The 24,628-nt window shown below is 44.3% G+C and overlaps 1 protein-coding gene across 2 annotated transcripts in view; it reads right to left on the bottom strand.

Moving 5' to 3' along the window:
• Positions 1-3,616: 3,616 nt before the first annotated feature.
• The window catches only part of cxxc4 (CXXC finger 4), a 43,982-nt gene continuing 22,970 nt past the window's right edge, over positions 3,617-24,628 (bottom strand). For both annotated transcript variants that reach the window (XM_083538948.1, XM_083538947.1), the window contains one exon: positions 3,617-5,689. In XM_083538948.1, the coding sequence (XP_083395074.1) occupies positions 5,645-5,689 (45 nt within the window). In that variant the 3' untranslated portion in view covers positions 3,617-5,644. The remainder of the gene's footprint in view (positions 5,690-24,628) is intronic.

Raw genomic sequence — 24,628 nt, 5'->3', positions numbered from 1 at the left:
ACCCAAGATTTCCTGCCCTTCATCTCCACAATCATCAACGGGTCATTAACATCTGGCTATGTACCAACTACCTTCAAGCAAGCAAGGGTCATTCCCATCTTGAAGAAACCTGCTCTGGATCCATCAGACAACAACAACTACAGACCGGTATCACTTCTCTCCTTTCTTACTAAATCTCTGGAACGCAAGTTTTAACCAACTGTCTGTTTATCTCTCACAGAACAATCTCCATGATCCGAACCAGTCTGGGTTTAAAGCGACACATTCCACAGAGACGCCCTTTTGGCTGTTTCTGAGAAACTGCATGCTGCTCGGTCAGCCAAGCTGTCATCTGTACTTACCTTCCTGGACCTTACAGCAGCATTTGACACAGTCAACCACAAGACACTTTTGTCAGCCCTCAGGAGCCTCAGTATCTGCGAAACAGCATGGGAATGGTTTGCTTTCTACCTGGAAGGTCGCTTATACCAGGTAACATGGAGGGGATCCACATCTGCCCCGTGCAGACTCAACACTGGTGTCCCACAAGGCTCGGTACTTGATCCCCTCCTTTTCTCCCTCTATACCCACTCCATTGGTGAAGTCATATCCTCACATGGGTTTTCTTATCACTGCTATGCAGATGACACTCAACTAATCTTTTCTTTCCCTCCATCAGATACCACAGCTTCTGTTCGGATCTCGGCATGCTTGACAGACATATCTTCATGGATGAGTGCTCACCAACTAAAACTCAACCCCAGCAAAACAGAACTGCTGGTCATCCCAGGTGATTCATCTCCAGGTCAAGATCTCCAAATAACACTTCATGACTCTCTGCTCCCCCCTTCAGCCACTGCTCGTAACCTCGGGGTAACTATGGACAATAAACTGTCCTTTTTCCCACATGTCACTAATGCGTCTCTTTCTGTCGATTTCTTCTCTATAACATCCGAAGGATTCGACGATTCCTGTCCATACAGGCTGCCCAGGTGCTTGTTCAGTCTCTTGTCATTTCAAGACTCAACTACTGCAGCTCTCTGCTGGCAGGTCTTCCCCTGAACGCTATTCGTCCATTGCAAATGATCCAAAACACTTGTGTTCAAGCAGCCCAAGTTCTCCCACACCACCCCACTGCTGCACACCCTTCACTGGCTTCCAGTAGCTGCACGTATCAGATTCAAAACACTGATGATCACCTACAAGGCCAAAAATGGACCAGCACCATCTTACCTCAGAGACCTCATCACATCTCACACTGCACCACGCTGTGTGAGATCCTCCAGCACTGCTCCACTGGTACCTCCTTCTTTCAGAATGAGAGGTAAGTACACTTCAAGGCTCTTCTCTGTTCTGGCACCGAGGTGGTGGAATGAACTTCCCCTAGATGTCCGTACAGCGGAGTCCCTGATTATCTTCAAGCGACGCCTGAAGACCTTCATCCTCCTGAAACACTTAAATTAGCACTTTCCAAGTTTGTAGAATTGAAGACTAATATTTATATTAAGTTTGTATCTTGTGAAACAGTGTAGATTTATTCATTACTAGAGACTCAAAGCACTTTTGTACGTCGCTCTGGATAAGGGCGTCTGCTAAATGCCGCAAATATAAATGTAAATGTAAATGTGTTTGGAGAAGGATGAGGAGGATAAGAAGGAGATAAATAGAGCTGAACATCAGGATTACAGCAGGAACAATGTGCTGTGATGTCTGAAAAGCACAAACATAGAGATGAATTTCAGTGAAGAGTTGGAGATTCTGCATAAACAGGTCATGAAGATGTTAAAAGAGCTGAGCTCAGCAGGAGCCGTTATCCAGCTGTGTGGGTCATAGGTGTGGCCTTCTGAAGCTCGTGAAACCAGAGTTATACTCCTGCGTTTCTGATGAACGAACATGTTCACAAAGTGTTCAGTACAGTTTTCTCTTCTCCATGAGAAACAGCTGGATGAATAGGTCAGGTTTTAGGATCTGTGCTAATGCAGCTGCAGCATTCAGGAGAACCTCATGTTACTACTGAATTCACCAACACTAGCACCCCAGTGAGATGCACTTTATCCTGCACACCACTTATCTGACCACTGTCTAAAATCCTGATTTAGGATGAAGTTCTCCTGAACACCACTCTGTGCTGGTGAGTATGAACCACATGGATCCTGAAGATACCTGAGATCGCTGTGGATGGTGAACACTTAGTAACCATGATGATGACTTTGTGCTGCAATTCATTCAACCAGTTTTACTCTCAAGTCTCCATCAGAACATCACTTACATCACCATGAAACTATAATCAACTTCCTGGTTGCACTTTGCACCTCTACAGTACACAGTTAGAAGGGAATGGTGTAGAAGATCTGGATCTAGTGTAGATCAGTGTGATTCACTTTTCCCTGCAGTGAACCCCTGCTCATGTCCTGTTCCTGCTGTACACCTTCTCACAGCCACAGGAGATCAGATGGAGATCATACAGCAGGGTGATGGTCTATTACACACACTCTCATGCAGTAACCAGACACTGCTATCTTCCATCATAAATATCTGCAATGAGTCAGAGCTCAAGCAAACTTCTAGTTAATTTGTCTGGTTCCTTTCAGAACATCATAAACCCTAAATGCTCCAGAGCAGAGCTCCACCATTTCACTTGTGTGTGCCACAAAAACTGGAACATGTAAATTTCCTGGAAATGCAGAAAACTATCATGTTTAATCTCATCTTATAGTTCTGAAGTAAACATCTCGCTGAACTTCTGAAACCTAAAGCACATTGTACACACCCTCTGTGTGTGTGTGTGTGTGTTGGAATGAATGATTGTACAAAGTTACATTCTGATAGTAAAAGTCCCTAAAATACAGTTGATTCTCTCAGCAGCATCTTTTCTCCCAAGAAGTTCTTCTTCATCCTGCAACAGTCCCTGGAACAGTCCAGACCAGGGATCACTTACTTACCTACAGAATGTTAATCCACAATTCTACACCACTGTTCAGCAGAAGACCAGAACCTGTGCTGCTACTCTACCCAAATCCACGTTTTGAAAAAGACAGTGGTTTCCATCTGGTTTGTGGAAGCTGAACTGGTCCCTAAAAACTGTTGAACTGTTGAAAAATGCTGTTGAATGTTCTTCATGCTGAGCAGCAACAAATCTGCAACACTACAGAGGATGTGAAGATATCCTCTGAATGAGATGGCCAAATTCCAGAATTCCATGATTGAGAACCTGCTAAATGTACCTCTTTCTCTCTGAAGCAGATGGTTCCATTTAAATCTGATTAAATGTTAATCTGGAGCAGAAGGACACAGGATTCTCCTCTATCTAAAAAAGAATCTGGTTTACTGTGGGAGGACGACCTGCAGGACAGACCTTCTGCCCCCTACCATGACATGAAATATCTTCAGCTTTTTGGGTGCCACAGTGGACCTTCTCCAGGTTCTAGTGTTAACATCACACCTGGGAGCCAAATTGAGTCATGTCCTCATGATCAGTTACCCAGAAGGTTCTCACCATCTAATCATCCATCCATCCACTTATCTCCATTTTCTGTTTTGCTCTCTCTCTCTCTCTCTCTCTCTCTCTCTCTCTCTCTCACACACACACACACACACACACACACACACACACACACACACACACACACACACACAGTTTGTGATTGTAATGTTTAATTACATGTGAGAATAAAAATTACATCAAATTATTTTTTCCAACTTTTTTTGGTCCTTTTTTCATTTGAACACATAAAAGCATCACAACGACAAAATACAAACTCATTAACCTTTAAACCCAAAAACACAGATACACATGCAACAGCAGGGCGTTAGCACTAGCATTCACGCTAGCTTTAGGGCTAGTGAGTTACAGCGCTCACGTTTTTAACACCATCATTTTAGATTGTGGAGTTTCACATCACCACCACCACCACCACACAGATCCGATCTCCTCCAACAGACGAACTGAAGTTCGGACACAGCGACATGTTAAAGCTAAAACTCACTCATTATTAGTCTCTCATGATTTTTACTGCTAAGTGCTAAAGTACTAGCATTAGCCAGCTAGCTATACTGAGAGGAATTTGTTTTGTTTTTTTTGTTTCTCACGCTTCAATTCATCTGCTGCAGAAAGCTAACGGATCTGTGCTAAATTTAGCATGTTTTTATTTATTTGAATTTATTTCCTTGTGTCAACCTGCAGGAGTCCAGAGCGGCTGTGAGCTACTGAACACTTCCTGGTGACAATATCCATTTTTTATTGATTATACAGGGGCTGTAGATATCAAATACTAGCTAGCTGATTAGTTGGGGGTGTTTAGCTTCTCCAGTGTAATGCCAGATAGCTAGCTCTAGTCCATTCAATCCTAGCCAGTTTAGCTAATATGCTTAATAAAACAGGTTTAAATGATTCGTTAGTTGGCCCAGGACAATAATTTAGCCACTAATCAATTTAGCTATTTGTAATTCTCTGGACAGAGGAATAAATAAACAATAAACCCACAGGCTTCCCGTACTTCTGTAGTGGCACGTCACTATTTAAACGTTTCATCCGAACAGTTGAGGCTCCAGTGTTTTTCTGTCAAAATCAAGACATTTCACATCACAAATTAAAACTTACACCACGATGATAGCAAGACAATATGCCCTGCGTTACGCCCCAGCGGCGAGAAACCAAAAGAAAAAAGCACAGAACTGTGATTGGCTGCGTCTCGCGTCCCGGCCAATGAGATCAACTGAAACTCTAAAGTAGTTTTACGATTATTGCTGCAGGTCTGCGTACGGTCGCGGTTTCTCCGTCTAGCGTCCAGCAGCGGCGAGGCTAGGCGACTGGTCCGAAACTGCACGTGATGTCATGACATCATTGATGACATCACACATTCAATAAGGTCACATGACAAACCATTGGACATTGATCAGAAATGAATGAAAAATTCATTGTTCTAATCAAAGATGGATGGATGAATTCAATATATGGATGGATGCAGGTGCCCACAAGGAGATGGACAGAGAGACAGACAGGTAAATAAACTGATAGATAAATAGATTATCTGTAAATCCTGATCCTCCCTTTATCTTGTGAAATGGTTTACAAACACAAAAAGAGAGAGAGAGAGAGAGAGATAGAGAGAGAGAGAGAGAGAGAGAGAGAGAGAGAGAGAGAGAGAGAAAATCATACTCCCTTCTTCTCCCTTCAGAAATGGATTGTTGTAGCTACACAGAGCAGAAAGATAGATAGAGAGAGAGATAGAGAACAGACAGACAGATTCTATCTAACCCCCCGTTTACTCGACAATGGTTTATTCCAGTGCATGTCGACCTGTTGTCGTTTGCCCTTCAGTCACCTCGTCTCACCGCTCCGACACATTCAGTGTGATCACACTGTCCACTGGGTGAATGGTTTGTTCCGGATCCTGATTGTCTTTAAGTTAGCATTTGTAGCTCCATTAGCCACGACACTGAACACGCAGAGACACTGAAATTGTTGATAATGATACAAGAAAGAAACAAATTACAGAGGTAAACCCACAATTCCTCTCTCTCTCTTTCTCAGTCTGTCTCTCATTTCTATCGTTCCTGTCGTTTTTCTGCTGAGGTTTGGTTTCACTTCCAGGTTCTGGAGATGTTAAATCCATTTATTTGATTCAGTTATTGAAGAATGTGAAATGACTGTGTCTCCTTGGGACTAGAAGAACCATCGGAATGCCTCTCCGCTGCTCACCGGCGTCCTCTACAGGAAGAGCAAAGAAAATAGGAAGTGATGTTAGAAAAAAGGAAATCCATATTACACTGTATACACAAAAGTATATACAACCTCTCTCATATACAACTATGTAGGAAGTCCACGAGTTACGATGGAGATGTGTTGTAATTACAACATTGTAACTTGAAAGTATGGGAAGTGGAGACATGGCCCATCCTAGCCAGAAGTCTTAGAGAAATCCTATCAGTGTCAAATAATTTGGCACATTACAGTGCATAATTTAGCAAAACAGAGCAATTTACACTTATATACTGTATTGTTTATACATTACAGAAGTCTGTGGCAGCGGTTGCGCAGACGAGCGGCGGTTTGCAGGTGGAGGGAGGGGGTGCGCTGCTATGTTTGTTTTTTTACAATTTTGTCATATCGCTATTGTCATCTTAATATCGAATAATTTTAAGTCGAACCATCATAACATAGGCATCATCAGCTATATATACACATACTGATCAGATATGACATTACATCATCATAAGCAGTAAAGTGAAGAACAATGATTATCTCTTCATCATGGCACCTGTTAGTGGGTGGATTTATTTGACTGTATTTGACTGATTGGACTGTAGTTAATATCAACAGTCTGCTACACTGACTCAGAACTACAGTTTGCTCTGATCTTCATCACTGCACCTCAACATCGTTTATTTGTAATAAATGGACATTCGGTGGAACCCAGATGAGGATGAGGTTCCCTCTTGAGTCTGGTTCCTCTCAAGGTTTCTTCCTTCTGCATCTCGGGGAGTTTTTCCTTCACCACAGTCTCCACCGACTTGTTCATCAGGGACAAACTTACACTTATAAAGAACATCTTCATTTTTATCACCACATTATCTGTGTAAAGCTGCTCTGAGACAATGTTCATTATTAAAAGTGCCAGTGGGAAGTGAAGGCTGGTCCTTGTGGTCCGATTCAGCAGACGAGCTCCTGTAGCTCAAACTGCTGAAGTTCATGATGGCGATGTTCGACTGGTCACGACTGTATTAGCAGCAAATGTTGACCAACACAACATTAGACAATATTTTTAGATTAAAAAGAAAAATATTTATATATGTATGCATAAACTATGGGAATTGCTGGAGATATTTCTGGTGTCTTTGTTGAGTAAATGTAGCTAGTACAGTTAGCTCACATTGCTAATCTAAACTGAAATTGAGGTTGACTTGTAACACTTGGATTTATCGCACTAAAAATGTATACAGTATAAAGCAGGTGGAGGTGTTACAAGATGTCAGTGTAGATGTGGAGGTGAAGAAGGTCCCGAGGTGATGCGAAGAGCATTATAATGGTGTAAAGCCTCACACCTGTGGATTATCACCTCCAAGCATTGAGGAGTTCAAGTTGATATTGATGTTTGCAGAGCAAAATTGACTGAATGGATCAGATTAACGCTTTATTTTCAATATTTAATATTCGACTCGTTACATCTACAATTTTGCTGCTCCGAATCACACACACAGATAAAGTAGTGCCAATTTAATTCTATGAATTCGAATGAAAAGAAGCTGTTAAAGTGAACTCCTGGTGCTGTTTTTCATTCTAGTTCTCATTTGAATCCTCTAGTCATTTATAAAAATCCCCGTATTCGCCATAGAAGTTCCACCACTTGCCAAACTTCTTCATGGAGCTCAGTGAGGTCATTAGAAAGTGTGTACAATCGCTGTCTCGCTCTAGGCAGAGGGTAAATCTTATCTTATCTGGATGTTACTATAGTTACATCTGAACTTCCAGCCAATCAAAATGCAGTACTCACCTTAGGTGTAAACGTTAAACAATGTAAGTAAAGTGTGTGGTACCAGGCCATGACTGCATAAGACTACAGGACTACAAGCAATGTGAGTGTGTGTGTGTGTGTGTGTGTGTGTGTGTGTGTGTGTATAGAGTAACGAGTCCTTAAAAAAAACAAGAAATTACACACACACCTTTGAGGAACACATGGATGTATTGTGTAGAGAGGAGACATTGTGTTGTGCTGGGATTAGGATGAGTGTTGGGGTGTAAGCTCCTCCCCTCAGTACCTCACATCAACATATTAAAGGTTTCACACATTTAATCAGTGTTTTATCAGTGGATTATCGGCGTGAACGGGCCATCACTATGGAAACGATAACGTATCACCACTGTCTGAGCTACAGAGAACTAATAAACAACTTCTAACCAATCAAAGTGCAGAACTCAACAAAGACAAACAACAACAAACAATACTTTGCATATATCGTAATCCTACACTAGCCTCACTTACAAACACACACACACACACACACACACACACACACAGGTGTGTGTGTGTGTGTGTTTGTGTTTGTGTGTGCAGCGAGCTCTGATCATGATCCTGACTGCAGCTCAGTCTGTGTTTAATTCAATCTGCTGGAGACTGAAGGAGCACCGACGCCAAAATAATAATTACAGCGCGAGAGCCGTGAATTCCCAACGAGCCACAATGAGGCGTTTAATTACGGCGTCTCCACGGCGCCCAAGACCCGCACCGTTCGCGCCTCAATAATCGCCGATAAAGAAGAGAAATGGCTGCTCTCCGAACTCATCTGGCAGCCGGGACACGGAACAGCCGAGTTCCTGGCCAATTAGTGGCCCAGGGGATTAGCACGCCGCTGACGGGGATTACTGAGCACTGATTGGAGCGGGATCGCGTGCTCACTCATCTCACTGAGCTGATGGAGATCTACACACACGAGGAGAAAAAACAGAGACACAAAAGAACAGAAGGACGAAGTGGAAACGCTCATGTACACACACACCTGCAACACTGAGAATTACACAATCATACCAATCCTCACATATACAACCACACGTTATCATCATCATCATCATCATTATCACTGTAAACATCATCATCACCATCGCCACCATTATCATCATCATCATGTATATGTAATATGTAAATCACACCGTAAGAGAGAGAAAGGGAGAGAGAGAGAGAGAGAGAGAGAGAGAGAGAGAGAGAGAGAGAGAGAGAGAGAGAATGAGACACAGTGACAGAGAGACAGTGAGAGAGAGACACAGTAAGATAAAGACACAGTGAGAGAGAGAGAGAGAGAGAGAGAGAGAGAGAGAGAGAGAGAGAGAGAGAGAGAGAGAGAGAGAGAGAAGAGAGAGAAAGACAATGAGACACAGTGAGAGAGAGACAGTGAGAGAGAGACACAGTAAGATAAAGACACAGTGAGAGAGAGAGAAAGAGAGAGAGAGAGAGAGAGAGAGAGAGAGAGAGAGAGAGAGAGAGAGACACACAATGAGACACAGTGAGAGAGAGACACAGTAAGATAAAGACACAGTGAGAGAGAGAGAGACACAATGAGACACAGTAAGAGAGAGACAGTGAGAGAGACACAGTAAGATAAAGACACAGTGTGAGAGAGAGAGAGAGAGAGAGAGAGAGAGAGAGAGAGAGAGAGAGAGAGACAGTGAAAGACACAGTGAGAGAGAGACAGTGAGAGACACAGTAAGAGAGAGACACAGTGAAACAGTGAGAGAGATTCAGTAAGAGAGACAGTGAGAGAAACACAATAAGAGAGACAGTGAGAGAGAAACAGTAAGACACAGTAAGAGAGACACAGTAATAGAGAGACACAGTAAGAGAGACACAGTAAAAGAGTGACAAAGTGAGAGAGACACAGTAAAAGAGAGACACAGTAAAAGAGAGACACAGTGAGAGAGACACAGTAAGAGACACAGTAAAAGAGAGACAGCGTGAGAGAGACACAGTAAGAGACACAGTAAAAGAGATACACAGTGAGAGAGACACAGTAAGAGAGACACAGTAAGAGAGACACAGTGAGAGAGACACAGTGAGAGAAAGACGCAGTGAGAGACACAGTAAGAGAGACACAGTAAGAGAGACAGTGAGACGTGATAGAGTAACAATAAGGTTACATTCCACATCCTCCCTGCACCCTCTCCTCTCCCCATCAGACCTGCAGCGTCCTGAATCAATCCAACTGATTGAGACCCAAGTGTGTGTGTGTGTGTGTGTGTGTGTGTGTGTGTGTGTGTGTGTGTGTGTGTGTGTGTGTGTGTGTGTTTAGGGTCCTGACAGCAGTTGACACTGATTGTGGGTGGCAGGTGCGCTTAATGGCGAGGCTTCGCATGTCCCACACTGATTGAGGACTCACAGGAGTGTGTGTGTGTGTGTGTGTGTGTGTGCGCGCATGAGTGTAAGTGCAAGTGTGTAAGGGATGGACAGATGCTGCTGACTCATAATTAAGCCCTAATCGGAATGTGCATTAGACACACACACACACACACACACACACACACACACACACACACACACACACACACACAATAGGTCTGTGTGTAAGTGTATAATGTAAAGGTTTCACAAATTGTAGTATGGAACAATTTGTTGTACAGTAGTGATTTGTCATGCAACCTGTTTAACTGCTAGTGTAGAATCACTGACTGGTCTGATTAGATGTATAGATTAGATGATTAGATGTATAGATGATTAGATGTATAGATGTATAGATGTATAGATAATTAGATGTATAGAATAAATGTATAGATGATTAGCTTATCGGCTAAGCTGTTAGCATGAATGTTTAAAAAGAAATGAAAAAAAGACTAGCATGATAGGTGTGTAAACAATGGAGGTGATCATGTGACTGATTCAAGCCTATGGAGCGGTGTGTAAGGTGTCAGGACGGCCCTCCTCACACATGTCACACCTCCATCCAGACATACACCAATGACATCACTTCTTCCTGTCTCTTTCTCTTACCCACAATCCCAATGGGGGAGACATTATATTCTCCTGTCTGAAAGCAGAGTCAAGGAAAAAGACGAGTGGAGAGAGGTTCAATGTTTTAAATAGGTCTGCCTCTCTCTCTCTCTCTCTCTCTCTCTCTCTCTCTCTCTCTGAGTGCTGTTCTTTCTTCTAATGCCTTTTTTCATAGAAGTCAGGAAAAGGACAAAAAGGCTTTATACAATGTCTAAATAAAAGAGATGGCCAGAGGTAGGACAAGTGCAACACTCACAGAGGGAGAGGGAGAGAGAAAGAAAAGAGTTTTGTCACTGCAAGTCTTCTACCAGTCTCTCTCTTTCTCTGTCTCTGTGTTCTGTCTGTCCTAATGATGATTAGCATTACACATTACACATAAACACAGAGACACAGAGTCCCCTAAACACAGAGATAAAGTCCCCTAAACACAGAGTCCCCTAAACACAGAGACACAGAGTCCCCTAAACACAGAGTCCCCTAAACACAGAGACACAGAGTCCCTTAAACACAGAGACACAGAGTCCCCTAAACACAGAGACACAGAGTCCCCTAAACACAGAGACTCCGTTCCCTAAACACAGAGTTACAAAGTCTCCTAAACACAGAGACACAGAGTCCCCTAAACACAGAGACACAGAGTCCCCTAAACACAGAGACACAGAGTCCCCTAAACACAGAGACACAGAGTCCCCTAAACACAGAGACTCCGTTCCCTAAACACAGAGTTACAAAGTCTCCTAAACACAGAGACAGAATCTACTAAACACAGAGATGCAGATAAACAAAACATTTATTTTGCTTTTCAAGAAACTACTATTAGAGCTACTATTTATAAATAATAAAGAAAATTCTCCCTCTCTCTCTCTCTCTCTCTCTCTTGCTTTTTAAGGATGGAGGGATGAGCTATTGCTTGTTACATCCCTTGTCCCCTCCGTCACCCTCACACAATCATTATTTATTAACGTATGGACTGAGATTCAGGACTCCTTCCTCAACAGCAGTGCAGCGCTTAGGAGGAGATTTTGACAGGCCTTTTTTTTTTCTAGAATAAATAAATAATCTCTCTCTCTCCCTCTCTCTCTCTCCCAATCTCTCTCTAACTCCTTTTCTTTTTCTCACACACGTTTTTTTCCGTCATTCCTGTTTTCTTTTTCACAGCCCGTCTCTGCTTCCCCGCCATAATTACAAACACATTTCACACAAATTTTCTCAAGAACGCTGTAAGGTCAGCCAATCCGGCTGTGTTTCAATCCACAACGTTCTTCACTCCTCCGCTGTGACAAAAGGCCTCTCTGTTCTGAATCGGAATTATCTCCATGTGACTGTACTGGTGCAGAGAGACATAAAAGAGGATATGAGGTTGAAAGGAGAAAAACAGGAAAACTGACTGATGAAGTCAAAGCAAAACAAAAAACTGTGGTTTCTTTGTATTTAATCCACAAAATCAAATTAGAGTTATAATTAAATACAAATACAATGAAACCCACCTCTCACCTTAAACACGCCCCTTACCCTAACTATAACCACACCCCTCATCCTAACCCCACCCCTCACCCTAATCACACTCTAACCCCACCCCTCACCCTAACCACACCCCTCATCCTAACCACACCCCTCACCCTAATCACACTCCAACCCCACCCCTCACCCTAATCACACACTAATCCCACCCCTCACCCTAACATCCCACACACTCTAATCCCACCCCTCACCCTAACATCCCACACACTCTAATCCCATGCACTCCAACCCCACCCCTCACCCTAATCACACTCTAATCCCACCCCTCACCCTAACATCCCATGCACTCCAACCCCACCCCTCACCCTAATCACACTCTAATCCCACCCCTCACCCTAACATCCCACACACTCTAATTCCACCCCTCACCCTAACATCCCACACAGTCTAATCCCACCCCTCACCCTAACATCCCACACACACACTATACAGACTCTCTAAAGCAGCTCTGATTCTTACTCTTATTACAGGAACACAGCCAGTGAGAGAGAAAGAGCGAGAGAGCAGGAGAGAGAGTGAGAGAGAAAGAGAGAGGATGGGGGAGGGTGGTGGGAGGAAGAGAGAGAGAGAGAAGAGAGAGAGAGAGAGAGAGAGAGAGAGAGATCCAACATCCAGCTCTCAGGGAAAAAAGCAGTTGAGTGTGTGCGCTGGTCCCTAACTGATGGGTTATATATCGCCTGTCAGTCGATTCTGCTGGAATATTGGGGCGTCGCTGAGCTCGGCGCTGGACGGTGTAGTAATCCATCACAGGCACGTTGGTAGAGAAATCTCATCTCAGCACGACGAGCCAAGGCCGAGCACCACACACACTCGCTCATCTATTCACACGGCAGGTGATTACTTTAGCCTTGCAGCGTCTCGAAACCGCCGCAATCTAAAACATCCAGGGAACTGTAATGATTAGAAACGTTTATATTCAATAAATCGACTTTCCCGAACTGCTGAGGAGCACAGGAGGCCATGGTGGAGCTAAGATTCCAGCCTGGATTAGCCACTCGCTCTGTACAACACAGCATCGCTGCTAAAAAAAAAACAGAAAATTCATCAAATCTGATACACCACTTCCTGTACATCTGTGATTTAACATCACACGAGCTGGAACTCAAAGCCCTAAAGCCATTCCAAAACCGTGATTCAATCCTCAGTCCTGGTTACGGATTGATTTCCCTCCTCTAACACTTCTGACTCGAATAATTATCTGCTCATTAGGACCATTTAACAAGATGAAATATTTGAAAGCAGGGAAACTACAGCTGCCAGAGTTTAGAGCAGCAGGTAACCGCAAACTCTCCCCAGTGTCCTACTCTGGGCCTTTCTAATGCCCTCTAAATTCCCCCTATGGGCCCTTGCACCCTAAGTACTGCCTTATTAGCACCATCTCTTGATGGCCTCTGACTTTCTTACACTGGCCACTTAATGGCTTATAAATGTCCTTCAAGCAACCTGTTCAATGCCCTCCGAATCTCTCTTCAGTGACCTTGATGTTTCTGCCTCATTTTCAACATCACCACTGATATCTTCTTAAAGCCTACTAATGACCTTTATGTACACTTGGGACCCCTACCAGCTGTTTCATTTATCTTACTTTTAGTTGTAATAAGACTTTAAAAGTGCTGGTGTAGAAACAGACAATGCTTTACAACCAAAATTCAGTTTTTAGATCATTCTGGATTCACATTGAGGCTTAAAGAAGTGAGATTCTGAAACAACGGCAAGACAAATAGATGAACACCTTCCTTCTTAATACTGCCCTCAATATACCTCTCAACAAGCCTCTCCATGCCCTGCTCAAATCCCCTTACAATGCCCCTCTCAATGCCCTGCTCAAATCCCCTTACAATGCCCCTCTCAACAAGCCTCTCAATGCCCCTCTCAATACTCCTCAACACCCCTCCCAACACAACTCCCAACATCCCTCCCAATACTCCCCTTAACACCCCTCTCAACACTCCTCTCAATACTCCGCTCAACACCCCTCCCAATACTCCCCTTAACACCCCTCTCAATACTCCGCTCAACACCCCTCCCAACACCCCTCCCAATACTCCCCTTAACACCCCTCTCAACACCCCTCCCAACACCCCTCCCAATACTCCCCTTAACACCCATCTCAACACCCCTCTCAATATCCCTCCCAATACTCCCCTTAACACCCCTCTCAACAAGCCTCTCAATGCCCCTCTCAACACCCCTCCCAATACTCCCCTTAACACCCCTCTCAATACTCCGCTCAACACCCCTCCCAACACCCCTCCCAATACTCCCCTTAACACCCCTCTCAACACCCCTCCCAACACAAATCCCAACATCCCTCCCAATACTCCCCTTAACACCCCTCTCAATACTCCGCTCAACACCCCTCCCAACACCCCTCCCAATACTCCCCTTAACACCCCTCTCAACACCCCTCTCAATACTCCCCTTAACACCCCTCTCAATACTCCTCAACACCCCTCCCAACACAAATCCCAACATCCCTCCCAACACAAATCCCAACATCCCTCCCAATACTCCCCTTAACACCCCTCTCAATACTCCGCTCAACACCACTCCCAATACTCCCCTTAACACCCCTCTCAATACTCCGCTCAACACCCCTCCCAACACCCCTCCTAATACTCCCCTTAACACCCCTCTCAACACCCCTCTCAATACTCCGCTCAATACCCCTCCCAATACTCCCCTTAACACCCCTCTCAACAAGCCTCTCAATGCCCCTCTCAATACTCCTCAACACCCCTCCCAACACAACTCCCAACATCCCTCCCAATACTCCCCTTAACACCCCTCTCAACACAACTCCCAACATCCCTCCCAATACTCCCCTTAACACCCCTCTCAACACCCCCCTTTAAATACTCCGCTCAACACCCCTCCCAATACTCCCCTTAACACCCCTCTCAACACCCCTCTCAATACTCCGCTCAACACCCCTCCCAACACTCCCCTTAACACCCCTCTCAACACCCCTCCCAATACTCCCCTTAACACCCCTCTCAACACCCCTCCCAACATCCCTCCCAATACTCCCCTTAACACCCCTCTCAACACCCCTCCCAATACTCCCCTTAACACCCCTCTCAACACCCCTCCCAATACTTCCCTTAACACCCCTCCCAACACCCCTCCCAATACTCCCCTTAACACCCCTCTCAACACCCCCCTTTAAATACTCCGCTCAACACCCCTCCCAATACTCCCCTTAACACCCCTCTCAACACCCCTCTCAATACTCCGCTCAACACCCCTCCCAACACTCCTCTTAACACCCCTCTCAACACCCCTCCCAATACTCCCCTTAACACCCCTCTCAACACCCCTCTCAACACCCCTCCCAACATCCCTCCCAATACTCCCCTTAACACCCCTCTCAACACCCCTCTCAATACTCCCCTTAACACCCCTCTCAACACCCCTCCCAATACTCCCCTTAACACCCCTCTCAACACCCCTCCCAATACTTCCCTTAACACCCCTTCCAACACCCCTCCCAATACTCTCCTTAACACCCCTCTCAACACCCCTCCCAATACTCCCCTTAACACCCCTCTCAACACCCCTCTCAATACTCCGCTCAACACCCCTCCCAACATCCCTCCCAATACTCCCCTTAACACCCCTCTCAACAAGCCCCTCAATGCCCCTCTCAATACTCCTCAACACCCCTCCCAACACAACTCCCAACATCCCTCCCAATACTCCCCTTAACACCCCTCTCAACACCTCTCTCAATACTCCGCTCAACACCCCTCCCAACATCCCTCCCCATACTCCCCTTAACACCCCTCTCAACAAGCCCCTCAATGCTCCTCTCAATACTCCTCAACACCCCTCCCAACACAACTCCCAACATCCCTCCCAATACTCCCCTTAACACCCCTCTCAACACCCCTCTCAATACTCCGCTCAACACCCCTCCCAATACTCCCCTTAACACCCCTCTCAATACTCCGCTCAACACCCCTCTCAATACTCCGCTCAACACCCCTCTCAATACTCCGCTCAACACTTCTCCCAACACCCTTCCCAATACTCCCCTTAACACCCCTCTCAACACCCCTCCCAACACCCCTCCCAATACTCCCCTTAACACCCCTCTCAACACCCCTCCCAATACTCCCCTTAACACCCCTCTCAACACCCCTCTCAATACTCTCCTTAACACCCCTCTCAACACCCCTCTCAATACTCCGCTCAACACCCCTTCCAACATCCCTCCCCATACTCCCCTTAACACCCCTCTCAACAAGCCCCTCAATGCCCCTCTCAATACTCCTCAACACCCCTAACAACACAACTCCCAACATCCCTCCCAATACTCCCCTAAACACCCCTCTCAATACTCCGGCTCAACACCCCTCCCAACACCCCTCCCAATACTCCCCTTAACACCCCTCTCAACACCCCTCTCAATACTCGGCTCAACACCCCTCCCAACACCCCTCCCAATACTCCCCTTAACACCCCTCTCAACACCCCTCCCAACACCCCTCCCAATACTCCCCTTAACACCCCTCTCAACACCCCACTCAACAATCCTCTCATCACCCCTTTCAAATCAAATCAAATTCTATTTATAGAGCGCCTTACAGCATCCAAAAGGAGCACAAGGCACTTTCCAGTAAAGCAACACTCCTCCCAACATCCGTCCCAATACTCCTCTCAATACTCCTCCCAACACCCCCACCTTAATACTCCCCTCAATACTGAGGGAAGACATGCAGGGAGTTGGTGTAAAAGGAGGCAGATGTAGGGGGGTATGGAGACGGATGATCCACTGTGGCGCCCCCTAATGGGGGCAGCCAAAAGAAGAAGAAGAAGATTTTATAATATTTTTAAAAAATAAAATGTAATAAATCAAATAAATTCAATACACTTATTTTGATAACATTGGCACAAATTAAACTGATAAAAAAAAATACATGGAAAAATGTTATTGAATATTTTACATTAGACCCCAATTGGGTAACACAGTGTGTTTGTGTGTGTTTAAAATTAAATATTTAATTTTCTAAAGATATGATCTATTTAACTGTTCTAATTAATTTAACACTTTAACAAATGTCTTCACACCAATGCCAGGGTTATAAAAAGAAACTAGCTAGTAGCCTAACTAGTAGCATGGCTACTCACTCAATACCGGAAATACAATTCGTAGTTCGGTGTAAAACACAGATTCTGTTTTGCGCATGTGTGAAATCCAGTCCACTTGAGTTTTTACGACTCTATAAATGCTTAAGTTTGCTTGAAGAATTACTCTTAAAAGGAGAAAATCCTGACAATTCCACATATCGAGAGAGTAAATAAATGAAGGATGGAAGGAATGAAGAAATGTTAAAGTGCTGAAATAAATAGAACAGTTAAGATCATATCTACTTAAATATTCAAATGTAAAACACAAACACACACATCTGTATTAATCAATTTAATTTGTGTTAATTTAACAGAATACAAAAATGTAACAATAAGTTTACTGCATTTATTTAATTTATTCTATTTTATATGAATTTTAATTTTATAAAATTATTTCTATATTATTTAACCAAGCAGACATTATTTAAAACATTTTTAAAATGTAAACTGTTGATGTTCACAAATAATAATAATAATAAATAATGTTAAAAATAATTAACAATTATGATTTTTTATAATTTTTTATGAATATGTTATGAATATATATATATATACACACACATGTGGCGTATCAACAAGACTAGCTAGTAAATCAGCTTTCTAGCTACACACCAAGACTTCATGTTTTGAAAATGTTATTCATTTTTACGGTAAGATTTCTATGCAGGTTGAATAAACAGGAGATCTGATGTTTGTATAATTTGAGGCCAATATGCTACCATTCGAACATGATAAAGTGACTAGCTTCTTTCCAAGCAACTTAACTTTCTACATCTTTCCTAAACATTAAAGAACCACATACTGAGACTGAAAATCTGACCTCCTTCATTCCTAATAATTTTCTTGCTAATTTAAAGCCACACTTTTGATGATCACCTGTGATTAGTGTCACACAGACCAAACAATATGAATGGTTTAATTTAGTTTTTGTATATTATTATTATTGTTTTTTTACATAATATTTAATAATTATTATTTATATATTATTATATAATGTTTCTGATATGATCAACATTTAGTTGTGTGTGATGGTCATCTTGTTTCTTCTCTTCAGAAGCTATTCACATTTCACTGAGCTCAAAACAGCTTTTTAGAAATTCCCCCCTACCAACAACCCCTCCCCCCTCCCCCCATGCCATCCTCGGGGTATATGAGGTGGAAAAGGCTGACTACCTGCGCTGCGTTGGCGTAGCGTAGCACGCTAATCGAGCGCGGTGAGCAGATTGCCTGCTCTCTGAAATGTTAAATCAAAATGCAAAGCAGCAGCAGCGGGTTCGCCTCGCTCCTCTCGACAGATTCTGCAGCATATGTGTGGGAGCTGCCGCTTTCTCGGGGGCTTAAATTGGAAGCGCTGATATTTTGAGGTAATAAGCAGAAGCGTGAGCATGCAGCACGGCTCACGTCCGTCTGCACAGAAACACACACGTTTTGTTTAAACTGGGTTTCTCTTTCCGGCCCGTATGTGTACAGTCGAGTCAGAAACGCTTCATCGATATTAATGATGTCAGAAATTTTATTTCCACTGAGAAGCCACTGAAGTTTACACACATGGACTTAAAAATAAAAACACTAAAGCAGGTTTTGCTCTTTCACTTTTTTTTCCCATCAACAAAACATCCAAAACAGTGTTTCCACCGTTACTGATTTTCTTAAGCAAAATCCATTGATGGATCTTCACTTTCTACTCTATTTTTATTAACAGTTGATCAGCAAGGTTTCAGTAAATGATACGTTCGTTACTGCGGCTCGTGTGAAGGGGAAAATGAGTGTAAGTATCGGAGCCAAATTGTGATGTCTAGACACCTGGGTCGGAGAATCTACAAAACAACAGGTGCTGTAAGGTTTATCCCAGGATGCAGGGGTGAGTATCTACCAAACGTTCCTGGAGGAAAGAAACCCGATAAACTGGGGACAGTTCCTGCTGAAAAGGAGTCGGTACACAGAGCATCACAGCTTCCTGCGTATGGACAAATGTTTCTCAGAACTAGACCATGGAGCAATAAACAAAGGCCTGAAGAATTTTTTTTGTCCATCATGTAGATGACCGGGTGAGTGGGCTGATCTATGGAGGCTCCACCTCACAACTTACAAGACTTAAAGAATCTGCTGATAATGTTTAGTTATTAATTTCCACACACCTCCTGAGTCTGAGGAGGACCTGAGCTTTGTGTTGGTGGTTATAAGGAGGAACTACACAATATTAGGCAGGTGGTTTTAAAGTTACAGTTGATGAGAGGACAGAGGGTCACGCTGATTTTGAGCCATCAAGTGCCTCATCACTAAATGATACAAAAAGGTAATAAAGCCCAAGCACTGTTAACCTGTTCCTCTCTAATCTGTGAATAAATCTCTCTTAGCATCTGAATAGAGAAGACGAGAGCAAAGCATCAGACTGATGTAGCATAAATGCAAATATTCCAGAGATTATTTTCAATTTCTATCACAGATTCCACACACAGTAATAACTGCAGCAATAACATTGCTGTTGTTTTGCCCTCAACAGATTTCACACCTGCCCCAACACACTGCCCTTTCCCTCTCACACCTGCCCCAACACACTGCCCTTTCCCTCTCACACCTGCCCCAACACACTGCTCTTTCCCTCTCACACCTCCTGCAACACACTGCCCTTTCCCTCTCACACCTCCTGCAACACACTGCCCTTTCCCTCTCACACCTGCCTCAACACAATGCCCTTTCCCTCTCACACCTGCCTCAACACACTGCCCTTTCCCTCTCACACCTGCTGCAACACACTGCCCTTTCCCTCTCACACCTGCCTCAACACACTGCCCTTTTCCTCTCACACCTGCCTCAACATAATGCCCTTTCCCTCTCACACCTGCCTCAACACAATGCCCTTTCCCTCTCACACCTGCCTCAACACACTGCCCTTGCCCTTAACCTCTCACACCTGCCCCAACACACTGCCCTTGCCCTTTTCCTCTCACACCTGCACCAACACACTGCCCTTGCCCTTTCCCTCTCACACCTGCCTCAACACACTGCCCTTTCCCTCTCACACCTGCTGCAACACACTGCCCTTTCCCTCTCACACCTGCCTCAACACACTGCCCTTTTCCTCTCACACCTGCCTCAACATAATGCCCTTTCCCTCTCACACCTGCCTCAACACAATGCCCTTTCCCTCTCACACCTGCCTCAACACACTGCCCTTGCCCTTAACCTCTCACACCTGCCCCAACACACTGCCCTTGCCCTTTTCCTCTCACACCTGCACCAACACACTGCCCTTGCCCTTAACCTCTCACACCTGCACCAACACACTGCCCTTGCCCTTAACCTCTCACACCTGCCCCAACACACTGCCCTTTCCTTTCACACCTGCCCCAACACACTGCCCTTTCCCTCTCACACCTGCCCCAACACACTGTCCTTTCCTTTCACACCTGCCCCAACACACTGCCCTTTCCCTTTCACACCTGCCCCAACACACTGCCCTTTCCCTTTCACACCTGCCCCAACACACTGCCCTTTCCCTTTCACACCTGCCCCAACACACTGCTCTTTCCCTCTCACACCTGCCCCCACACACTGCCCTTTCCCTCTCACACCTGCCGCCACACACTGCCCTTGCCATTTTCCTCTCACACCTGCCCCCACACACTGCCCTTTCCCTTTTCCTCTCACACCTGCCCCAACACACTGCCCTTGCCCTTTCCCTCTCACACCTGCACCAACACACTGCCCTTGCCCTTTCCCTCTCACACCTGCCCCAACACACTGCCCTTGCCCTTTCCCTCTCACACCTGCCCCAACACACTGCCCTTGCCCTTTCCCTCTCACACCTGCCCCAACACACTGCCCTTGCCCTTTCCCTCTCACACCTGCCCCAACACACTGCCCTTTCCCTCTCACACCTGCCCCCACACACGCCCTTGCCATTTTCCTCTCACACCTGCCCCCACATACTGCCCTTGCCCTTTTCTCTCTCACACCTGCCCCAACACACTGCCCTTGCCCTTTCCCTCTCACACCTGCACCAACACACTGCCCTTTTCCTCTCACACCTGCCCCAACACACTGCCCTTTCCCTCTCACACCTGCCCCAACACACTGCCCTTTCCCTCTCACACCTGCCCCCACACACTGCCCTTGCCATTTTCCTCTCACACCTGCCCCCACACACTGCCCTTGCCATTTTCCTCTCACACCTGCCCCCACACACTGCCCTTGCCCTTTCCCTCTCACACCTGCCCCAACACACTGCCCTTTCCCTCTCACACCTGCCCCCACACACTGCCCTTGCCATTTTCCTCCCACACCTGCCCCCACACACTGCCCTTGACCTTTCCCTGTCACACCTGCCCCAAAACACTGCCCTTACCCTTTCTCTCTCACACCTGCCCCAAAGATGGGCTCGTTAGGGGCTGATCTTACTGCATGAAGGGAATATGACATTAAAATGTTTTGCAACACGCCAACAGATGGCAGCACAAAGGCAGCATGCACAGGGAGTCCTGTGTACATCCAGAGCTTATAATCACACTCTTGATGTCACCCAAATAAGGATGGGGTTTCTATTTTGAGTCTGGTTCCTCTCAAGGTTTCTTCATCATAACATCTAAGGAAGTTTTTCCTTCACCACAGTCTATCCCTGATAAGCACCATGGAAACACACATCATTCACCTTCCCTATTAAATTCTGTAAAGCTGCTTAGAGACAATGTCTGTTGTGAAAAACGCAATAGAAATAAACTTGACTTGTGGAACTGGTGCTAATCTGGCCATGCAGATTACCACTTACCATGTCTGGTTCCTCTTAGGTTTCTTCCTCATACCAACTAAGGGAGTTTTTCCTTGCCACATTTACCCCAGGCTGCTCAGCAGGGATAAATACACATCATTCCCTTTCATTTTTAAGTTCTGTAAAGCTGCTTGGAGACAATGTCCATTGAGAAAAAGCACAATAGAAATAAACTTGAACCACGTCTGCTATTGTGACCATGTGTGCCCCTGTCACCGAGCTCTTCTCACGTGTCAGTTTCTCGCTGGAAACATGATCTCACTTGAAGACTTCCAGGACACATTTCAGAAGGAATGCTGGGGTGCTGTATTGCTGTGCGAGGGGACTATTTCAAAGGTTAAATGTAGATTAAAAAAAGCACTTTCTTGTAAACAAAGCTAATCTACATACCTTTTGATACCAGCTTGTGAGCACCTTGATGGTGGAAGTGTAGCTTTATATCTGACTGTTAATACCCACTGACACTGGAGACTCCTTCCACACATGGTAAACACTTCTTTACACTTCAGTTCATTACATGGGTTATTCTAAACGCTAACAAGCACAAGAATATAAACCTGTCATTTAAGCCGATATTAGAGAACATGAAGCAAAACCTTCTAACCACCTGAAAATAGTTTGCACTCTCTTGTGTTATAAGAAATGTTTGTGCTTAGCAAATAAGAGAAAAGAGAAGACAGAAAAGAACTTGGCAGTAGCAGTGGAATTGTGCTTGGGCCCCTACGTGTCACTGCACTACACTGTATAGATTATATTTATAAAACATCATGATGTCTGTGTGTTTTCAGGGAAACCATCACAGTTTTAGATTCCAGGTCTATTTTTATGGTACAGTCCGTCGTACGTCTCGGAGCTCGGTGTCGTGTTTTTCCCCAAACAGCGTCTCTGTAATGACGAGATACCTTTTAACTTCCCAGCCGGAGCCCACATCAATTATTCACATGGGGCTGTTAAAAATTTAAAGCGCAGCACATTAGCGTTCACCGCACTGCACTTTCACACCGTCCCTTTCCATTTCACACCCGAGACCGAGATGGAGACGGAGATGTTCTATCAGGAGCACACGGAGGCCATTTTTATTCACAATAAACATAATAATAATATTTTTTTATCTGTATTTTTGTATATTTCATTGTTTTTATATGCACCGATCTGATCAACGCATTAAAACCAATGTAGCTAACAAGCAACAGATACTGTACATTATATATATTACACCTGAAAAAAGAACCTGGGATAGAAAATACAGACTAAAGATCATAATATTGGGTTTGCTGATTTGTTTAATATTATTACAATATTAATGAAAGACTAATAGGAGGTGTGAAGGATAATCTGAATGATGCTAATCTGCGATGCTAAATGCTCACTTTATTGTTCATTTATACTATTATCCATGAATAATTCAGTGCTGAAATGTAAAGCTATGTCTCTGTTGAAGACACGTCTCCTCTGATGTCCTCCGAATTACTGTTATCCTTAAATTACTGATTAGTAATTTACGTATATTATTATGTCCTTTAAGGATGTTTCTGTGTGTGTGTGTGTGTGTGTGTGTGTGTGTGTGTGTGTGTGTGTGTGTGTGTGTTTACATACAAAAGATATTTCAGTGTGGTTATTGTAATAACGTAAAACAGCCTGACAGTGGCGCTAGACTTCACACCAGTTCTTATTACAGCGTTCACGACAAGCTCACATTCAGAAACAAAACATAATAAAGACACGCCCCTATTTTAGATAAACTCTGCCCACAAGTGCATAATGTTCATGTAGCTACTGAACATCGAATACGACTGTAAATACATTACATCTTTTTCTCTTTCTTTATTGTAGGAGACCGAAAACAGTCTCCTACAATGTGCTCAGGATGACAGTTTACATTTAATCACCATCACTGAACAGTTTATAACCTCAAAACTGATGCAACTGTAATGAAGGGCATTCAGTGTTGAGGATGAGGCTCGCTTTCGAGTCTGGTTCCTCTCAAGGTTTCTTCCTCGTGAAGTCTCAAGGAGATTTTCCTTCACGAGAGTCACCACTGGATCACTTATTAGGGACAAACTTAAAATGATAAGGAACAGACGTATATTCTTTTATTACCACAATATCTGTGTAAATCTGCTTTGAGACAATGTTTATTGTTAATAAATTTAATTGAATTAAAACACCAGGTGTGTGTGAATAAGTTATTTTACAATATTTTAATTCAGATGTTTAGATTTAATCCTGTTTTAAAAGCTTTTTTTGTTTCAGTTTTTAACAGATAGCTCTGAGACTAGCGTTCTAAACCCAGACTAAAAATAATACGGAGGGGAAGTGGAGACGGCTCGTGTCTCGTCAGTGCCAGAGCGAGAGATTGGCGTAATTAAGCAATCGCACATCGTCTTGACAGGAGCTTAAGGTTGGCCTTTAGGTCTGAGACTCGTTACGCGACTTGGATATTTGTTTTTCTCTCTCTCCCCATCTCTGATGTCGGTTAGATTAGCCTGTGAGTTTAGAGCTGAATAAATCCACCAATCAGCACATCTAAGGCTGGCTGTCCCTCAGGCCTTCCTTTCTTTCTTTTCTTCCTTTTTATTATCGCCTTCACTCCCTCCTGTCTTTTTTTTCCTCCTCACTTTTCCCTGTCTCCCCCGCTGAGATTGGCTGCTAGCGTACAGCGTTATCTCCAGGGAAGCAAAGGTTGTGGAGGAAGAGGGAGGAGGAAGAGCGGGGCTGGAAGGCCACACATTCGTCCTTATCTATTCTGAGC

This window comes from Silurus aristotelis, assembly GCF_946808225.1.
Source record: "Silurus aristotelis genome assembly, chromosome: 4".
NCBI classification, from domain to species: domain Eukaryota; kingdom Metazoa; phylum Chordata; class Actinopteri; order Siluriformes; family Siluridae; genus Silurus; species Silurus aristotelis.
Note: the sequence above shows the minus strand (reverse complement) of the source record. Positions and strands in the feature narration are given on the sequence as shown.